Raw genomic sequence first — 20,599 nt, 5'->3', positions numbered from 1 at the left:
ATGGGTTAATGGCACAATCAATGTAAAGCGCTTCGGATAGAAGCGCTATATAAATGCACCATTTACCATTTACTCATAGGCCATCTTTGAGTCATTCACAGCCAGCCGACCATATCCATCAATAATGCTGGCAGCACGATGGGCTGATATCTCTTGTGATGACACACACTGGCAATTATTGCTCTGATTTCACTCTTCGATGCTAAGCAATATCTGCAGTGGTAACTTTTGGCTCTTGTCTCAGACTCTCCCTGAGGCAAACAGTTGAGTAGCTTGCACTGCGTACGGCCGCTATAGTGAGCTTCCTCTCACAGGAAAAACTATGCTGCGTTGTATTCATTCTGTTTGGTAATGAATTTTTATTGAAACAATAAATGCCGACATAGGAGTGTCTTGGCACAGTTGATTTTACCCCTGAGGGCAATTAGTGCATTTTGTTGAGACCAACAGGGGAAACAGTTAAATAAACACTGCTTAACTGGACAGGCACTGGAGCAGTTATTGGGATTTCTATTTAAAGAGTAAACTGTGAGTAATTACATATATTCTGTGCTTGTATTATGCATTTATGATAGCAAACATTTCTATAATGAGCACATGATTAAACTAGGTTTATTTATTAGCTTTGTGAACACATACACTGTCCATACAGAAATGATTTCGTAGATGGGAGCCAGCTTTATAATTGATTAGTAACCCTACACTTCTTAACCAATTAAGCCCTATTTTCAGAAATTTCAATTAGTAAAGTAAATGTATTGAAAATAGCCAATCTGCAAGCAAACAACACGCTACATTGTGATGTGTTGTACCATTTTTGGAAATGTTCGAAAATGACATGCCCAAAATAGGAACGTCAGAGTTAAAGTGTTTAATATTTCTGAATTGAAGTCAAATCTGTTGTGGTAAACACTAAACAAAAATGAATTACAGTCTGTGAAGAGCCTGGTAAAATGTCTTAGAAGTAAAACGTTTGAGTCTTGCTAGCTAAGTCTAGCTCTGTGATATTCTGTTGAGGTTGGCTTTGTGTTCCCAAAGACTCGAGTGGATTGTTTGTATGTCTCCCTCCAGGTGTCCTCTGTCTTTAGTCCTGGGAACTTCCAGGGATATGCTCTGGTGAACCGGCAGCGCACCAACCGTATCTCTACTGGCTTCACTGTGGAGGTTTCCACTGAGGGCACTCAGCTTTCCTACAGCAACTTTGACTACCTGGGACAGGAGCCTCACTACTGGCAGCTACCAGGGGCTTATCAGGGAGACAAGGTCAGTGCCACAGGGACTTAATAACAGTAAAAGAGCCGATCTGCAAGCTCACAACTCGTGGCTTTGCGACACGTTGTGAGCTTGTAGATTGGCTATTTTTGGTTATGATGTTTAGTGTAGGGAAAAAACAGGAAGGGGCCTAGTGTAGACTCATGTGAATCCGGTAGTAGCAAAGTATAGGGTTTAAAGGGTGCAATGTGAGCTGGACCAGAACTTCTCCACCTGTTCTTACAGCTTCTTGAACTGCCTGTCTTCAATGCAAAACCTTCTTTTCCTTTTCAAACCTGTCCATTTTCCTGCCTACCTCCATGCAAATGTCTGTCTCTATATGTACGTGTGCAATCGCTGTGTTATTTTCAAAAGAACTGCATACAGTCTCAAGGTATTTAACTTAGCTCTCCATGTTTTTGTATTTGCCTGTTCATTCTTTATAGGATCCTTATGCTCGCATGAAACGAGCAGAGCAGGTAAAGCCTAGTGCAGCATTCATTTGCACGTTTCATTACGATTGCTGTGATTTGGAAAGTGCATTTTAAAATGTGTGTTTACACTGTGGAAAACTATGCATACATGGATTTTGCATTAGAAGCATGGATTTCCTGTAGTTTGCAACTACAGGGAGTTTCTGTCTAATGTGAACTATTCCACTGCAGTGGGTTTCATGAACCAAAAATGCATTCTGCTCCATAGCCTATGACATGAACGATTCTTGTTTGGACTGTGAAGGAGTGTTATACTGTATGCTTTCATCTTTGACCAACTGTAATAACAACTTCAACTCTCAAATGCCATCGGCTCAATGGCAAGGAATGTGATCACAAGGGTTACTTGCTTTATCCACATCACTAGAGTGACTCGTACTTGCCGGAAGAGGAGCTAAGGAAGGATGCTTCCATATGGAACCTAATGGCCTCTGAGCGTAAAGGCACCTCCAGATCCAAAAGAGCTAGACAGGTATTTGTTAAACGCACTGCACTGCAGACTGCGGTTGCCACCCATTGACAAGACTAGCACACCTAATGAGAATAATTCAACCACCGTTGGGTCTCTGGTAGCATCCTCTAACTAACACACTGATAACTTTTACGCACGTGCGTTGCCAAGACATTTCCAGGGCGAAGTTTTTAAATGAAAGCAGCAGCATGTTGTGAGAAATTGTGCGTGGGTGTCGTGCATGTGTGTTTCCCAATGCAAGTCAGATGGCATGTAACGTTTATTTATTTTCTAACCACAAGAGGCACCGTTGTTGTCTTAATTATAGACGTGTGCTAATGTTTTGTTTGTGTTTACATATACGCGATCCCGTATTTTAGGAGCACAGAAGCCTGACTGTTGTTTATGTATACAAGGAGGCCTGTAGACTTGGATACGAGCATGACACGGCATGTCCACCTAATTACAGCACACCCCCGGTGCACCTTGAGCGTGCAACATTGCATTGTGGGAGATCTCCTTGTGGAGTCTTGCCCCGACTGTTATGCCCCGCCTCCTTTATCTGGACTGGTCCCTGTGGTTAATGTGTTCTGTGCCCCCACGCTCCCCTCCACCGCCCTCCCTAGGACGACGTCAGGCAGCTGGACGATGAGGTCTGGGCCATCCTCTCTAACGCCGGTGCCTCCTCCTCCTCCTCGTCTCGGGTCTCAGATTCCTCATCTTCTTCCTCCTCTTCCTCTTGGCGGTCTTTACGTAACCTGAGCCCCCCCTCCCCCCCATCCGGTATCCCCTCCTCTGTTAGACCAAGCAGGCCCCAACCCTCTTCCCCAGGCCATGCTCCCCAGCTCCAGGTATAATATACTCTGTCCCAGACTAAGAGAGGTTCATTCATTGTTTTTTTTTTGTTTTGTTTAGTTTAGATGTATCTTATCTTGGTTTGACATTTTTGACCGGTTGTGTTTGTATTCGGGCCCGGCCCGGCTTGGGCCCTGCCACTGATTCCTATAGAGTCAACAGAGCAAGAACGTAGTGAGCAAGACCTCGCCTGGTGCCTCAGGGGCCAGCAGCAAGGTACAAGCTGTCTCTCTGACCAACTGACTCATTGGGTGCACATCCCTGCCCTTGGCACACACATAGGAAACTGCCACCCTCTGTGTGATGGAGTAATTGCAAAGTTAATTAACAACGGATTGCACGGGCCGGTTAATGTTTAATCTGTATTCATCACAGGCAGCATTGTTGTATAATGGGGTTTATCGGAGTCCTGTTAAAATGCAATCCATTGTACTTATTAAAAAAAAGAGCAAAAGTTATTGAGGAAAAAGAATCACGTTTTGAGTAATTTCACAAGGTGGCATTTTCCTTTTGTAAGCACAGGGTGCCTGCTAATTGCTGTTAAAGGAGAGCACTGCAATCGTCCACTTCGAGAGTAACACTGGTTTTACAATTGTCTGTAATTACACCATTGACTGGTTTGAAAGCACAGCCTCTCTTATTGAAAAGCATGACCCAAAGCTGTCATTTTCACATTATTGACAGTAGAATATTGTTTGTTGTTTTTCTTTTTGTTTAGTTTTTCGGTTGGTCAAAGCACGGTGTGACTTGCACTATATCATTAAACTGCTGCTCAGGAGACAACATCACGTGCACTTCAGTAGCACTAGTACGAGGAGACGTGTACAGTGCATTAAATAGAAAGCTGTCTGTCAGCCATAATGTGCTGAAGGCTTCATTGATTTTACACAGTAAAATCCTGGGTGTCTTAACGTAACACTGAAAGTAAAGTGTAAGATGGACACTCATGGTTTTTGACTCAGTCTACTTTCTGCTATGCTTGCTTGCTTGCACTGTCTCCTTGTCTGCTTATCTCTTTGGTACACAGTAAAATCTAGTTTTACTTTAACTCTGAAGAGTGTACAAATGGAACCAATCCATTTGGTTCCATCCGTACACTCGTCTGAGTTAAATGAACACTGATACTGTGTGTGTGTTTGTGTGTGTGTGTCTCTCTCTCTCTCTCTCTCTCTCTCTCTCTCTCTCTCTCTCTCGCTGTCTCCCTGTGGCTTACTCTGTTCTGCTTCTTCCTCCTGTACTTCAGTATGCTCTGGTCTACAAAGGTTTCAGCTTGCACCCGGACGACCTCCTCTACTGGCGGCTCCCAGCACAGTTCACGGGGGATAAGGTAACCATGGCAACGGGGTCTCTGCGCCCCTCCCTCCAAGTCTAACCTCTGGGTTAACCCGTGGAAGTCCAAGACAATACCCATGATACTCTGCTCCTCGGTATTAATGACCATGCCACAGTTTGCCCTCTCAGCCCCTCTACCTGTCCGACATAATCGTGCCCCCATACCCACTCACCTTTCTCTCCATCACTCCATCCCTATAATTCCCTGACCTCCTCCCTCTCTTCCACACACCCGTCCTGACTTTGTGGTCACCCCCCACTCCCACTGAGCCCACAAAGCAGGATTAGCCACAATCCCCTGTGGTGTCTTCTGGACCTGGTGTTTACAGTATTTGTCTGTAATCATACGTGTGCACTGCTACGGACTCGTATAATCAGTGGGGCGGTCAAACATCACTTAGATTTGTCAGGGATTTTGAACTGAATGGACATTATGTTTAGGGACCTTTTAACTCCCACCACAGTTCAGAAAGACAAAATGTCAGTGGACACGTCATGGTTGGTTTGTACGTAACGTGTGCATGTTTAATGTAAGAACAAGTACTGGAGATAGCTCTTTTTGGCCATTCTTATTGTAATATATCACTTGAAAGATGTGGAATTGATGGGGAATTGTATGATTAATGCAGCAGATTACAGCACACAGTGAATTTCACAATCCCACCAAATTAAGATATTATCTTCACTGATGAGAAGGTGTAATTCTGAGGTGTGCATTTGACACATACACTTCTAGTGTATAATAAACGCTGCAGTCTGCAGCAACACTTCATTTTCTGTATTTCAGACACGTGATCAAATTTCTTCTTTGCTTTCATGTATTAGGTGGGCTCTTATGGTGGTAAGCTGAAGTACACCATCTCCTATGTGGCTGGTCCGAGGGGAACGCTACTCGATGACGCTGACGTTCAGATTATCGTAAGCACACATGAGTACCGCCTCATTTGTCATAGCTGTGGTTACTTGCATTCATTCTGTGTACTCACCCGCCAGTGGTTGTTATTGTTGTTCTTGGTAGGGTAATGACATCACACTGGTGGCTCGTCAGCCATCGCAGGGCAGACAGCAGGGCAGCCGGAGACAGTTTGAGATGGTCTTCAGAGAGGTGAGTGGTTCAACCATTTACACATGATATTGCTTAAGTTGCAGTATAAAATAGCAGATCTAGAAGCTCAGAGCTTGTAGGTTTGCTATTTCCAGCTTGCAACTAAGATGTATAAATAATTATGAGTTTTACTTTAGTTTAGAACTAATCTTACCATAAGAAGAACACAGATGAACATTATTTTCTTTCATATTACATGGTATTAATGCTCTTCTTTGCACTGTAGGAACACTGGCGTCGTCCTGATGGCATGCCAGCCACACGGGAGCACCTGATGATGGTGCTGGCTGACTTGGATGACATCCTGATCCGGGCGTCCTACTCCAGCGAGATGCGCTCCTCCAGTATCTCTGACGTCAGCATGGAGGTGGCGGTGCCCAACTACAGTGGCTTGGCACAGGCCCTTGAGGTGGAGCAGTGCCGATGCCCACCCGGGTACCAGGGTCTCTCCTGCCAGGTGAGAAGTTATTCGCTGGATTCTTCATTAGACGCCGGATGAGCTGGTGTGAATTAAATTATTTTATTTTGTTTTCTGCTTTTCTAATTTATTGTTTATTATGTATCACACTAGGACTGTGCCTCTGGCTATACCCGCACTGGAGGTGGTCTGTACCTGGGCCACTGTGAGCTCTGTGAATGCAACGGGCACTCAGACTCCTGCCAACCTGAGACTGGCATCTGTACGGTATGGCACGCCACATATCCTGTTTTCAAGCTGCAGTGCATTTTGAACATGGATATATAGTCATAACAGTAATTATAGTCACAGTGAGTGTTGATTCCTAAATGTTGTACGATGCCCCGTTCATTTCCAGAGCTGCCTGCACAACACTCAGGGTGAACTGTGTGAGCAGTGTGCCCCCGGCTTCTTTGGCGACCCCACTGCTGGCACCCCAGAAGACTGCCAGCCCTGCGCCTGCCCTCACACTGACCCCGACAACCAGTGAGTACTGGCAGTGACACCAACAGCTACACAGGCCACATTCACTCATAGCTACGTCAAGTTGGGTGTCAAGTTCTCTCACTCTCTGTTACAACACATTCTACTCATAAGCATGTGCATTGAGTTTTGTCTTATATTTACCCATTCCATACTGCATACACAATCAAATACTCAGTGTTAATTTATCCATTTGTGCACTCCTAGAGTTAAATTCATTTACAGCATTATTACCATACCCTGGTTAATTTAATTTGCCTATGTTTATCTGAGTTTGGTATGATCACTTACTCCATTTGAACCTTTTGGTGTTTTGATTTATATTGGGTTTGACAATGAGGCCATAAAAAGCCATATGGAGACAGTTTGTCAAAGTTGACGTAGTTTGACCCTGCATTCATTATTATTTTGGGCTGCATTCTAGTCCGCTCGACCGAGCTAGTATAGAAAATAGAATACACTATTATACCCTGTACAATACAGGGATGGAAAATATCTTGTTGAATTCTTATAGGTAGATAATTCATCTGTACAAATACATGTATTGTGTCAATAGAACTTTCTTTGGCCCAACTGTAGATGGTATCTGGCTATCTGAAGTCATTCCACATCCTGTGTGTGTGTGTGTGTGTGTGTGTGTGTGTGTGTGTGTGTGTGTGTGTGTGTGTGTGTGTGCGTGTGCGTGTGCGTGCGCGTGCGTGTGTGTGTGTCTGTGTCTGTGTGTGTCTGTGCGTGTAAAACCTAATTAACAGGTTCTCCCCTACCTGTGAGAGCCTGGGTAATGGAGGCTACCAGTGTACTGCCTGTCAGCCCGGATACACAGGCCAGTACTGTGAACGGTAAGATAACCCAACCTAACACAAGATATTCATCAGATCTGACCCAGGGTCAGTTATATATAACAGTACAGGAAAGTGTGGATCGCAGAGTTCCACAACTATAACTGTTCCACAACTGTTCCACAACATCAGTGTGGCTGCTCACATAATTATCGTTAATAGCTATTGTTAATGTGCTTAGTGTGGATGACACTTAACACTCACACTGTAACAGACTTACCTTCCCATCACCATCATCACCGTTAGGGATTTTCACATGTTCCTTATATTTCCATTTACCCTGCTCCCCAGTTGTGCCCCTGGATATGTTGGCAACCCACAAGACCGAGTGAAATGTCGCCCATACAACAGTAAGTCTGCCCTGTTCCAAAATATGAGTAGACCCTGACTGATTTATACTTCATCATACGACGCAGTCCCTCACCAAAAATAACCCATCTATACAAGCTCACACAACGCAGCTTGAAGAGCCGCTGTTTTTGCCGGATTAAATCAAGCCTACTATATAGTACTATGTTCGCTATCGGGTGGAAACCCTTTATGTCAAAATGTTTACTATTCAGAAAAAATGACCTGTGTTCACAATGGATCCAATGTAGTTATTATTTAGTCACAAGCTCTTGTTAATAGTTTTCATTGGTTCAATATTTATAAAAATGTATAACGCACATAGGCCCCTAATTTCACAGACTGTCTTATTGCCTTAACCCATCTGTGTCATTTTAGATTTGTACAAATCTTTGAATATGTATTTTTTTTAAGAGAAAATGTGTACCTCAAATCTTTGCTTCTGTTGGGGTCCCTGGAACAAAATATTTTGAGATGGGGATCTGCGGCCAAATACACAATTTTGGGGGTCCTTGACATGAAAACGTTTCAGAAAACTGTTAGGATTTAGAAGACATTTGTAGAATCGTATCTCAGGTCTTAATGGGTCATAAGCTATAGCTGTGCAAAAAAGCTGCAAAGCTGGTGAAAGTAAAAAATACCAGATGATGATGCTGTTGTTATGGCCTTTGTCCCCTGGAGCTGCTGGGTCGCTGGTGGTGAGAATTTACCCGGAGAGGGTCCTGGTGTCCCAGGGCAGCCCCGTCACGCTCAGGTGTCAGGTGACTGGCTCACCTCCCCACTACTTCTACTGGTCCAGAGAAGATGGACGCCCCATTTCCAACTACGCTGACCGACGCAGACAAGGTACATAATGACACTAAACTCCTCAGTGTTCATTTAACTGAGAAAGTGTTCAAATGGACCTGGAATGGTCCCTTTGGTTCCATTCATACGCTCTCTGAGTTAAATTAACATGGGATATTTTACAGGGTGTATCCATACACGTGGTCGCATGGGATTAGATGTGATTAGATGTGGTTAATAAGTGTAGACAAGTTCTAAAAAAAAAGTGTTGTGAACTATGAAAACAATCACGTGAAAACATTTGTGACCGTTTATGTGCTAATTGAATATCTTTCCCCTATTTGTGTGTGTGTGTGTGTGTGTGTGTGTGTGTGTGTGTGTGTGTGTGTGTGTGTGTGTGTGTGTGTGTGTGTGTGTGTGTGTGTGTGTGTGTTTAGGAGAGGAGCTGTACTTCCCCAATGTTCAGCTCAGCGATGCAGGCGTCTATGTCTGTACCTGCAGAGACCAGACCAGCAGCAACAGGAGTCGCGCTGAGATCGTCGTCTCAGGTGTGTGTGTGTGTGTGTTTGTGTGCCACAAGCACATAGGCTTCCCCTTTAGTGGCTTTTAATTTCAGTACTCTAAATGGGGCCCAGGGCTATCTAAATGCATAGCCCGGGGCCCCATGTTGAGAGCAGGTGATCTGAGGCGAGATGATGTAGAATTGCAGGCCTAGCATTGAGCTTGACAAATCAGACAACACATGCCCCTAATTGAGTCTGATCATGTCACTGCAGCATTCGACTCTTGTTCAAATTTGATCAGTTTGAAACATAGTACCTTTCATATGGGAATCTTGAGAGGGAATTTGATCAGTGTAACCATTTTATAAAATGCTATTGGAATATTTGTTGCACAAGGCTTTTGAATGGGCTCTCTTGTTATTATTGGTGTTTTATTGACCCTATCTGTCTGTAAACCAGAATAGCCTTATGCATGAAAGTGATCTCACAATGGCTTTGCTGCTTTTCGCCAGCTGTCTCAACAAAGCCCATTGAGGTGACTGTTGAGGAGCCCAAAGCGCAGACCATGAGGGTTGGGTCCACTGTCAGCTTCATCTGCACTGCCAAGAGCAAGGTAATACTCTTTGATAAGACTGATGCTTAATTTATGCTCCATAGTAGGATGGTGTCACGACTCTATTTTTGGCGTGACAACACGGAACAACAAAGTATGTAGGTGTGGGTAGGCATTCAGATAGTCTAAATGTTGTTGGACGTCACTCACAACTGTATTCCCTCATCAGTCGCCAGCCTACACTCTGGTATGGACCCGTCAGGGCAACGGGAAGCTGCCCAACCGGGCTATGGACTTCAACGGCATCCTGACAATTCAAAATGTCCAGCCGGAGGACGCCGGCGTCTACGTCTGCACAGGCTCCAACATGTTTGCCATGGACGAGGGCACTGCCATCCTCTACGTGCCAGGTTGGTGAACCCCCAGGCACCATTATTGCGTTACCCATCGACCTCTGCCACCCTACCAGCTCCCGTAGTCGTCGTCCCAAACCCCACCCCCCCCACCTTCATCTTGGTATGGTGCATGCTTTTCCCTGTTGTGACTGCTTTTCCCATCGCACACTGCTAGACAACAGCATAATAAGCTTTAGATCTAACCCTGAGGACACTCACCCCTGCGCTTAGATACCATATACCATGTCATCAGACTACCCATCCCACGCTTTTGTATGTGTCTTGTACTGTATGTCTTTAATCACTGGATTTTCCTACACTTTGTATAGAGAAATATACAGCTTGTGGGTCCTTTTTTTTTCTTTTACTAAAATTTAAGAAAGCACATTTTGGGGGATAAGGTGGGCTTAATTATAATGGTGTTTTAGCCTCAATTAACAAGGATTTAAGTGGTCTGCTTGTTGTCTGTGATTTTCAAAAGGTAAAACAGTGTCTGTGTCAATGTTGATTCTCTCATCCTCCTCAGTCAAAGCCAAATGATCACCTTTAAATGGCTCTATCTTTGATTTGTGTGTGCTATTTTCTACATAATCTGTATTTCTCTCACGTGGGTTGAATTAATCGGTGGTGGTTTGGTCAGTCCTTGATTGCTGGTGTAGTTGCTAAAGGCTTCTACCAGTAGACCTTTAACCTGTAGGCCGGTTTGTATCTGGGTGTCTTGTCTTTTACTCCGGGACCCTGGGTCTTCTTCCCTACCCGAGCTGTAGTGGTTGTTGATGAGGAATGTGGATGACGGAGATGGGTGCTTAGCGACTCTGGGGGCCGGCATTCAAAGAGGACCTCAGTTGTATCCACGTGAGAAGAGAACTCGGAAGAACCCCACTTAGTCCTCATGTTATTTGCTCCACCACATACAGTATTCTCCTTACAATCACTGTCTGCCGTGTCCCTCTCCTGACTGATGATGCCCATGAATGTTGATGAACAAAACGGTGCTATTAGCCATGTATTGTCAGGTGAAACCTGTGATTGAATTTCGTTTTTGTAACGCTCCTGGAATATCACTGCTTCACTGCAGTGAGGTCTTTGTATGTTATGAGGGTCCACAGCAACTTCAGCTGTAGTGAGGCTTTTGTTGTTGTCTGTATCGTTAAGTCTGATTTATAATTTGTCGTACGACGGTACATTGTGTTGTGAGCTTGTAGATTGGTTATTTTTAGCGCAGGACACCGTTGTACAACGGAGTATATATTAGGCCTTAATTAAACTTAGATAGTAACATTTATTTACTTGACTTGGAATGGAAGAAAAAAATTAAATGCTTCGTTTTTTTTGTTCTAGTTCTGTCATAAATCAATTTAAACGTGCACATTATAGACCTCTTATTTACATATTGTAATATTGCTGAAATGTTTAAATCAGTGGCACATTTTTTTTGATTATTTGAAATATGACATCTGAAAATATTGTTAATCATATATGCCAAACTTCCTAGACTTGGTATTTATTGACTTCTTTTGTTTAAAGATTTGAGAGAATTGCCCGTGTGGATGCAATTACCTTGCATGATGTTTGTTTACATTTAGGTTATTTGGAGACTTTATCAAGCAATAATTTAGGTTTCTTAAATTTGCAATGTGTTTGAATAAGAAATTATTCTTTATATTTTAGAGAAACTTACTCTTAACACATGCAATTAGAAAAACAACATGATTAGAACCATTTTATTTATCCAGTTGTCTAGAATTACGATTCTGTTATGCAATTTTTTTGTTTTTACTTTTTTTTTACCACTGAGTTGTATCCAAAGGTGCTACTGTAAAGATATTCCTCTGATTTTGTTACTTTTTTTTTTCCAAGAACGCATATCTGATGTAATATACACATGAATTGTATTTATCTTAACTGTGAAAATATTTTGTGAAAAAGAATTTGATTAAAATAATGACCTACTCACCAAATTAATTTTCCAAATGAATGAGTGGGATATGAATATATAGTGCTTTATGTTGACATGCCTTTATGTCTAATTGAAGACAGCATCTCCACAAGCTGTATACAAGCTGAATAACAAACGTTGTTTGTTGCTCATCACAAGCTGTTTAGGAAAAGTATGTAGTATTGCTTTACTAACCTGCATGTGTCCTGTGTGGCTCTCTGTTCCTTATTGCTTAATTTATACTTGGTCATACGACGGTGTCGCATGCCTCCATGTTGCCTCTGTAGATTTTTGCATAGTAATGCTCATTTTGTGCATGTGTGTTGTACTATGTTGGATCCCCAACATAGAAGGATGTTGTTCTGGTGTTCCACAACACTCTCACAATGAAATTACAACTACTTCCTAAAATATCTACTTTAGTAAAGACAATATTTTAATTCTGTTACTGCTTAAGGAACACTTCACCTTTTTTCAGCATTATCCCCATATAATGGTCATCACTAATGCTCACTATAATAAAACAGTACTGTTTTAACTCAACTCTGTGTCTCAGAAGCAAGCTGTGGGTACTTGAACATTTTATTATTTGTTTTTAGCATGCCTAAAAAAATCTAATTTGAAATCCCTCCTAGATTCATGTAATTGGTGGGTATATTTTTAAGATATCCACAGTCCACCTCTGTGACACAGAGCAAGAAGACAGAAATGGTACAGAATGGAGTACATAGAGATAACCATGTTAGAAGGATGCATTCTTTAAAGTGACTAACTAACCAACAACTTCAGTGCACTGTGTGCCAGATGTGCGTCTGTTACCCTTGAGATTTCTTTCTAAGAGGTATGCATACCCATCCAAAGGTAAGTGTCTGTGAGTGTGAATGCATATAACTATGAATACAATTACACCAACCATAATAATACCGAAGAATATGGTGGTTGTCTATTTCGAAAGGATAATTGGCTGGTTTCACTTCAAATCTGAAATAGAAAAATGTAATCGAAAAAAGAAAATAAATCCTATTAGGTAATGGAAAGTTGGTGCCCATTGCATTCAAGTTGATGTTTATGTTACGCTTGATGCATTTTGGGAATCAGCTTGTGGATGAGAGAAAAGTACTGTCCCTGGGGATGCAATTGGCCAGTCAGCCCTGGTGGGAGGAGCTTTTGAGAGGACACCAATGCCAGTGTTCTCCATCGTTTACCCGGAGACTGACCTGTCAGTTTACCTGTTTACTCCTCCCCTCCCTTCCCCTTCCTCATCTCCAGAAGCCTCACAGACTCAGATGTTTTACACAGCCTATGAAATGTTTGAAGGACATAGAAAGCGTAAGTCCGCATGGGCAAAGTCTCCTCTGCTCTCCTCTCCCCTTGGGCTCCCTGGCGAGGAACCCTTTTCTCTCACTCTGTGCCATGCATGCACTCATTTACCACAGCATGGTAAATATATGGCCGGCCTAGTAGAGCCCATGTACAATCAACCTAGGACTCACTATCCACACAATAACAGCTGGGACGTATGTTCCATCGCACACACTCAGGGTGAGAAAGCATCTTTAGAATCCATTTGGATCTAAAGATGGCTATTAATCTTCAGAATGTCTAATCGATCAACCAATCTAATCTAACACTCCAGTATAGAATTTAATTGAGGCTATGTTACCATACCCTTGCCATCTTTTGGCATTTTCATAGTGGAAAAACTATGAAAAAATCCTCACTTGGTCAAAGCTTACAGATTGTACACGGGCACTACTGGGTCTTGTCTGGCTCTCTGGGTTCATGAGGGTTCATCTCTGCAGGAAAAAAAAGTGCATGTCCATCCATGAGGGAACCTCCTGTTGACTGTTGGGTCCAGTGACTAATCCCCCCATAATAAATGATCATCATTGTAAAATACCACATTCACCATTACCCTATAACCTTAAACATTTTAAATGAACACACGCCAATATTTGACATACTATAAATACGTCTATATAGGAAGAGCTAAGTGCTTTACCAAATTAAATAATGCCACTCAACACTCAGAGACAGGAGATGCCCTCCTCTACCTCTCTCTCTTTCTCTATCAGCTCTTTGCCTTCTCCTCAGGAGCCACGCTGTTCTGGGAAGTAGAGCTCACCTGGGCTTCAAACATCATACTGTGCCTAATACATCTCATCACACCATCATTACATTATGTTCTATTACTTGGCCGTGGGCAAACTATCACTGTCGCTATTTATCATTGTGTACCTCACCACGCTGCCAAAACCGTGGAAGACACAGTGAATGACATCTCTTAAAATAACTCAAATTATTATTTATCATAGGAAATGTACTGCTACCATCTCTTCTGAAAAATGTGAATGTTAAGTCTCAGTAAGGTCAGACAGTCTCTAGCTCAGGCCGGCCCAGTTCAGGCCCAGTTCCTGCTTGCTTAGAGAGAGTCTGATACTCCTCCCTGGCTACTGAAAGAGGGCTTTCTTCCCCTGTCGCCCTGGGATCATATGGGATTGAATATGGAGCTTAGCAGCTAGCCAAATTGGCACAGACAGCCGAGTGCCCAGAGAGCATGCCGAGACCAACCTCCCACCTCTCCTCTGTGTCGTTTGTTCTGAAGATCTCGTCTGCCGCGGGCGGGCGGGCGGGCGGGCAGGTATAGGCTGCCACTTTCTCTGTCTCTCATATCTGGAACGATCTCCAACAGGTGCCCCGTGGCCTTGTGTACATCCAACCAACAATACCGATCTAGTTTATTACTATTCTGTATCTCCTTAAAACATACTGGAGAGAGTGGGATCTGTCACTTTCTCCAGTATGTTCGATGTGTTTGACAGGTATATCGCGTCTACATCTTGTATGACTGGCGTGTCTTCCTTCTTTAGCTGCAGAGGCGGCCCAGCCAGTGGCCACTGTCAATCCTGCAGTGCTGAACGTCCGGCAGGGCCAGCGGGCAGAGTTCCGCTGCACAGTAACCGGGAACCCCACACCTGCCATCGAGTGGATAGGTAAGGCCTGGCCTGAGCTGGATTGTCCCGCCACACTCTTCTTCTACTACCTTTTTGATATTGTCACTGTCAGGCAGAAACCTTAATATTTTTTTCTTCTTTTTACGTTTGCTTCATAAATGAATGCCCTATAGTTTATCGTATGACAGTGTCGCACAAAAGCAGCAAAAATAGCCGATCTGCAATGCGTCGTGTTCATAGGGTTGTGATGAGTGTTATGAGCTTGCCTTGTAGATCGTCACGGTTTTTGAAGAATTTTGGAAATGCATGTACATTTTTCCAATAATGACATGCCCAAATTAGGGACATCAGTTTCAAAGTCTGTCTATGAGTTTTATAAATAATGTATTTTACCAATGAAAAGTTTAAACAAGAGCTTGTGATATAGATACTGTAATAACTACATTTGATCCATTGGAACACAGGCTCTTTCCATTTCCTGAAAAGTAAAGGTTACGATATTATACAGTACATAGAATGAATGCATGTACTGTATGTTATTGTAATTTGTCACCTTTTACAAATGGAGGTGAAAGCCCACTTCTTGTCAAGTGATTTTTGACTGTCCTTTCAGGAGGCCCGGGTAACAGAATGAGCCCCAGGGCTGTCGTACGAGGCGGGGTTCTGACATTCACCTCCGTGGACCAGGCTGATGAGGGAGAGTACACGTGCAAGGCTCTCAATACTCACGGCGAGCACACAGCGCGGGCCTCCATCTACGTGCAAAGTAGGCTATGCTCTGTTTGCAAGTGTGTTAGCGTGCAAATGTAGAATGGGACATTCATGACACAGTTGTTTATTTTTCAATTTGATTGAAATGTATCTTCTCCCATCAGGGTCAGGGTCAGGCTCAGGTGGGTTTGGCACCCAGCCCCAAGTCCAGGTCAGCCCCCAAAATATTGAAGCCCATGAGGGCGACACCCTGAGGCTGTACTGTCGGGCGTCAGGTTCGCCCACCCCCAAGCTGACCTGGACGAGGAACGGAGGTCAAATCCCTCCTCAGGTGAGAGATGGTGCTCTATGTCTATGGAGTGAATGATAGTGTTAGCATGGATTGATTAAAACTACAACAACTAATGTATTTAATTTGGGTGTGCTATATCTGTATCCTGTATCGTGATGTAACTGGTGCTGGTGGTTCTGTGTAAGTTTTTCTTTTGTTTTTGTTTTTTTGCGAATTGAAATTTTAACTTCTGTTTCAGTATTTTGACTATTCTTTCCCTTTATTTTTTCTTCCCTTTTTTGTTTGTTTCCTCCCTACTTTTCATCCCACCCTGTTGTGTTGTTTGCCGTTTGCTCAGGCCATTCCCTCTCATGGTTTCCATCAGTTTAAAAGCAACAGTCTCGATGTGTTACAGAGACGTATTGAGGAGCTACAGGTCTGTCCATCTGTCCTCTGTCCTTCTGTCCTGTCTCTTACCTCCCACCCATTGTCCTCTACTGACCACAGCTTTATATACAGTACACTAAACGCATGATTGTGGCCCTTATTCACACATTTTAACACCCATTAATTTAGCTCGCTATGCTCCACTAGAACCCTGCCTTAAATATGCCATTGAAACCAACTAGTCTGGTTGATTTCATAGCTTACTGATGGCATGGGTTCCCTGATTTTGTGTTGCGCTTGAGTCTTCCCATCGTTCTCCGTTTTGTTATTGTCCACATCATACCATCCCTGACATATTTGTGTCCTAAAAACACAGTTGACCCCCATCATCATCATTGAGTGTATTAACAGGACTAAGCATACAGTAGGTACTGTTAGGTATTTCAGACATAGTTTGCGCCGTGCCAACCTCGTACCACTGTCCCCTGCCCTGAGGGACTTTTGGTTAGTCCCCTTTCTATGTGGGTCTCCCCGGCCCCGACGAGAGCTTCGGGGCCTGTTTAGTTCTGCCTCAGAGAGCCACTGCGTTGTGTCAGCTTTTCCCAGGGGGAGCAGGGCTCTGCCGTGCGGCCACGCAGAAATTCTGTGTGCTCTAGCAAACGGGCTGCTTTGAAAAACCGTCAATGGGTTCAGACACTCATTGAGCCCTGGGCCCGCCTGCAGCCACGGCTCAGTTTAGCCTCCCTCACGGTTGGCTGGGTCAGAGCTAAGCAGCTTTGTCCATGGATGCCTCAACAACTCCCCCCCACACCCCCCGGATACAGTAATCCCTCCCAGAACCAGAACCCTGCCCCTCCAGTTTCCCTCCCCTCTGAGGTGTTTGCAAACTTTCCAAAAAGTTTCAGGCGTGACACGCTCATAGCCCAGTGCAGACTGTGATTGCCATGTGGAGTAGTGTACACATTCCACAGAGGATTTACTCTTGAACGCAGTTGTTTTGGAAAGTCATGTGACCACTTCACCAGTGGTTCCCAAGCTGGGGGTCGGGACCCCCAGGGGGGTCTCCATATTATTTTGGGGGGTCCCCAGATGATTAGCTTAATGTGCAACATTGTTTTCTCACTCAACATACAGTATAAGTGTATACATGATATATGCCCATTTCAAAGGTTACAATTTATTGACTTTTAAAGACCTTTTTAATACCAAATTGGCCAAATTGTCAAATATTCCGTAAGAAAGAGGCAAACAATTGTGAAAATAGCCGATCTACAAGCTCACAACGCCTCGCATTGTGAGGCGTTGTGAGCTTGTAGATCAGCTATTTTCACAATATTTACAGTATCTGTGGAACCAAGTCAAACCAAATGTACAGTAATGCCTACAATGCCTACAATACAAAGTGCTTGTCAGGGTTGGGGGTTCCCAGTTCAAATATGATAATTTTGGGGGGTCACGGCCTGAAAAGTTTGGGAACCCTTGCACTACACTATGAGTGTTGAAACTGTTGCAGAAGAATCATGTCTGTTTTGTTTGGTTGATTGAAGTCATTAGTGACGCGGTGCTTTAAGTTGCTACTAGTTGGTAATTTGTCGACTTCTAGAGGCCCGTTTCTCTACCGTATGATCAGTTTTATGAACTGCTTCATAGTGCTTGTTCGGTAACCGTTACTTCAAAGCAATGTGTCTGTTCTGTCTCAGTTGCCTAACTGCTGTCATTGTCGTCACCATTTATAAAAAATCACCTCACTCCTTTGTCATTTCTTAAGACATAATTTAGTGCCACTGACAATTCTTCAATCGTAATATATTTTCACATTAACAAAATGTAACCACACAAATCATTGTAGTAATGTTAATGACAGTTAATATTACTACAGTGCAGTGTTCGTTCAAGCAATGATTTAGCCGTGCTTTGTACACAAGCTCCTGCGTTGTACAAAGCTCACGCTGCTATAGTAATCTCCAACACAAATCTGTTTCCAAAAGCACTGAACTGTAGCAATAACAATACTTGTCTCGTCTTAAATCTACTGTGTAGTGCTTCCATGTTGCTATTGCCTAGTGTCCGTTGATGTCAGTAATGTCATGTGTGTCATGTCAAGGGGCTGTAGACATATACGACAGGTAAGTGGTGCGCTCTATCTGTGCTCTGGTTTTTATTGTGTTGGCGTGTGCTGTAGACATTGAAGTAATTTTACTGTAGTATAATTTCATCTCATTTTAAATGCGAGGTAGATCATAACAGACGGTGGGCTAATCTTCACACTGGTTGGTGTGTCCTTTCCAGGCCCGCATGGAGCGCACTGACATCGGAACCCTCCTTATCCCCAACATCAAGATGTCTGACGCCGGCACCTACATGTGCGTCGGTAGTAACAGCGTAGGCTCTAACAAGGCGCCCATTCAGGTTTCTGTGGTCAGAGGTGAGAGGTCACAAATATAATGTTATATACGATACAATATATAATATATCATATAAGATACAAGGTACAAATAATAGAATGTAAAATAAAATCCTCAGAGTGAATTTATCCATTTGTAACTTTGTAAGGTGTACAAATGGAATCAAATGGACCCAGGTCAATTTGAATCTATTTGTACACTGGCAGAGTAAAAATATCTCTCAGAATTGTAATATGTATGTTAGCGCTTTGTAAGAAGGAGCCCTGCAATGTCATGGTTTTATGAAACGTGTGTGTATGTTTTTTTGTGTTCAGCGGTGGACCATATCTCCTCCTCTGCCATCACCATCCAGCCCTCCATAGCCGACGTGCAGGAGGGCCAGAGTCTGGACCTCAACTGTTTTGTCCCGGGAAACCCTCCTCCCCAAGTCACTTGGACGAGAGCGAGTGGACACCTCTCTTCCAACCACCAGGTTGGACTAAAACACATGCTCATACAGTACACAGACTAATGTGGTCATGTAATGTGAATGACAGTTGTCTTGCATGGCATTGCATTTAGATCATTTATTCTGGGATATGATATAAGCTTTGTTTTGTCCAAAACCAATAGCAATGGTGGCTGTTCATTAAGGTTAAATGACTGAAAAACTACAACTGTTATTCCAAGTTAAAGGTGATTTAAAATTAGAAAGGACCATGATTGAAGTTTGTTAAGTATAGGTAATACTGTCAAAGGTTATGCTAAAAGGATAACACAAGTTTCCGTTGTGGTCCATTGTACTCAATTTATCAGTTCTAAATACAATACAATACAATACAATACAATACAATACAATACAATACAATACAATACATGCACATGATTCCTAAAAATAAAATAAAAAATCTGATGTATAGTATAAAGTCTATGTGTATGCTTTTCTTGGATCAACGAGGAGATTCCAGTATATGCAATTCATAGAATATGTTTTTGCATTTTGTATGTTCTGACATCATGGTTTAATTTTGTACAGCTTAAAACGAATTGATTCCATTCCCCTGTGTGTTGGTATTTGTGTGGTACAGGTCCTGGGCAGTCAGCTGCGTATTCTGTCAGCCTCTCCAGATGACTCAGGCGAATACATCTGCCGTGTGCAGGGAAACCACGGCAACCTTGGGAACCCAGGCTCTCCAATTCATCAGGCTTCCGTCTCAGTATCTGTCACCTCATCCTCTTCTCGTAAGTCCAACAATGTTCTGCCGGTAACAAACCACTGGTGTGTGGCTCGTCTTGTTTCAGTGAATGGACAAACGTATAACATTTTAATTTAACAGCAGAGAACAGGACCGCTTCTCCACTGGATGATTATTTTCTATTCTACGCTATTCTCTTCCTCTCTGGTTAAAAGCGTTAGAGCTGAATCAGATTTGACAGTTATATTTCACTCTCGGCACTGATATCATAACTGATCGCCGTTGGAGACAGCGAGAAACGCCTAAGAGACATGACTGTCATGGCAGGGGTGTTGTTCTGCTCTGGTGTATGAATGGCTTTTCCAGTTGTGCTTCCCATCCCGGCCCAGTGTGACATCACTGTAGGCTTACCCCCACACTACCGTCCCATGATCTCATCCTCATTCATTCCTTCCTGGTGGAAGTTCTCACAGCTGCTGCCAACACACTGAAGGCCACAGTCACATGGTACAGCAATCTGGCTCCTTGACGCATCAGCGAATCAGTCAGCTAAATGAAATGAGATATATTGGGGGGCGGGGTAATGTTAAATTGATTATGCCCACTAACTCGCTGGATCCTGGAACAGGGCTGCAGACCCCCATCATCTCCATCGAGCCCCACAGCGCAGCAGTGCGGCTTGGCGAGTCGGCCAGCTTCAGGTGCAGGGTCTACAGCGGAGCCCAGCCTGTCCGACTGGAGTGGAAGCTATCCAGCAACCAGCCTCTGCCAGGTGAGTACCAGGAGACCACACGCGCGCGCGTGCGCATACAGACACATGCACGCACACACAGACACATGTGCGCGCACACACACACGCACGTGTGCACACACACACACACACACACACACACACACACACACAC

General features: G+C 43.5%; 1 protein-coding gene across 14 annotated transcripts in view; it reads left to right on the top strand.

The window, feature by feature from the left end:
- Nucleotides 1–20,599, top strand: part of hspg2 (heparan sulfate proteoglycan 2) — a 102,985-nt gene that overhangs the window by 62,357 nt on the left and 20,029 nt on the right. For 6 of the 14 annotated variants that reach the window (XM_084068108.1, XM_084068113.1, XM_084068116.1 and 3 more), the window contains 26 exons: nucleotides 1,072–1,263; nucleotides 1,698–1,730; nucleotides 2,113–2,217; nucleotides 2,823–3,047; nucleotides 3,205–3,267; nucleotides 4,295–4,378; nucleotides 5,209–5,301; nucleotides 5,402–5,488; nucleotides 5,715–5,945; nucleotides 6,060–6,173; nucleotides 6,304–6,431; nucleotides 7,181–7,267; nucleotides 7,559–7,617; nucleotides 8,297–8,461; nucleotides 8,839–8,949; nucleotides 9,417–9,517; nucleotides 9,687–9,867; nucleotides 13,061–13,120; nucleotides 14,662–14,784; nucleotides 15,359–15,511; nucleotides 15,621–15,787; nucleotides 16,086–16,163; nucleotides 18,404–18,539; nucleotides 18,834–18,991; nucleotides 19,587–19,740; nucleotides 20,323–20,466. In XM_084068108.1, coding sequence (XP_083924234.1) covers nucleotides 1,072–1,263; nucleotides 1,698–1,730; nucleotides 2,113–2,217; nucleotides 2,823–3,047; nucleotides 3,205–3,267; nucleotides 4,295–4,378; nucleotides 5,209–5,301; nucleotides 5,402–5,488; nucleotides 5,715–5,945; nucleotides 6,060–6,173; nucleotides 6,304–6,431; nucleotides 7,181–7,267; nucleotides 7,559–7,617; nucleotides 8,297–8,461; nucleotides 8,839–8,949; nucleotides 9,417–9,517; nucleotides 9,687–9,867; nucleotides 13,061–13,120; nucleotides 14,662–14,784; nucleotides 15,359–15,511; nucleotides 15,621–15,787; nucleotides 16,086–16,163; nucleotides 18,404–18,539; nucleotides 18,834–18,991; nucleotides 19,587–19,740; nucleotides 20,323–20,466 — 3,232 coding nt within the window. The remainder of the gene's footprint in view (nucleotides 1–1,071; nucleotides 1,264–1,697; nucleotides 1,731–2,112; nucleotides 2,218–2,822; nucleotides 3,048–3,204; nucleotides 3,268–4,294; nucleotides 4,379–5,208; nucleotides 5,302–5,401; nucleotides 5,489–5,714; nucleotides 5,946–6,059; nucleotides 6,174–6,303; nucleotides 6,432–7,180; nucleotides 7,268–7,558; nucleotides 7,618–8,296; nucleotides 8,462–8,838; nucleotides 8,950–9,416; nucleotides 9,518–9,686; nucleotides 9,868–13,060; nucleotides 13,121–14,661; nucleotides 14,785–15,358; nucleotides 15,512–15,620; nucleotides 15,788–16,085; nucleotides 16,164–18,403; nucleotides 18,540–18,833; nucleotides 18,992–19,586; nucleotides 19,741–20,322; nucleotides 20,467–20,599) is intronic. The other 8 variants (XM_084068112.1, XM_084068120.1, XM_084068114.1 and 5 more) reach the window with 7 other exon arrangements.

Source organism: Gymnoscopelus microlampas, assembly GCF_963454915.1.
Source record: "Gymnoscopelus microlampas genome assembly, chromosome: 10".
NCBI lineage: Eukaryota > Metazoa > Chordata > Actinopteri > Myctophiformes > Myctophidae > Gymnoscopelus > Gymnoscopelus microlampas.
Note: the sequence above shows the minus strand (reverse complement) of the source record. Positions and strands in the feature narration are given on the sequence as shown.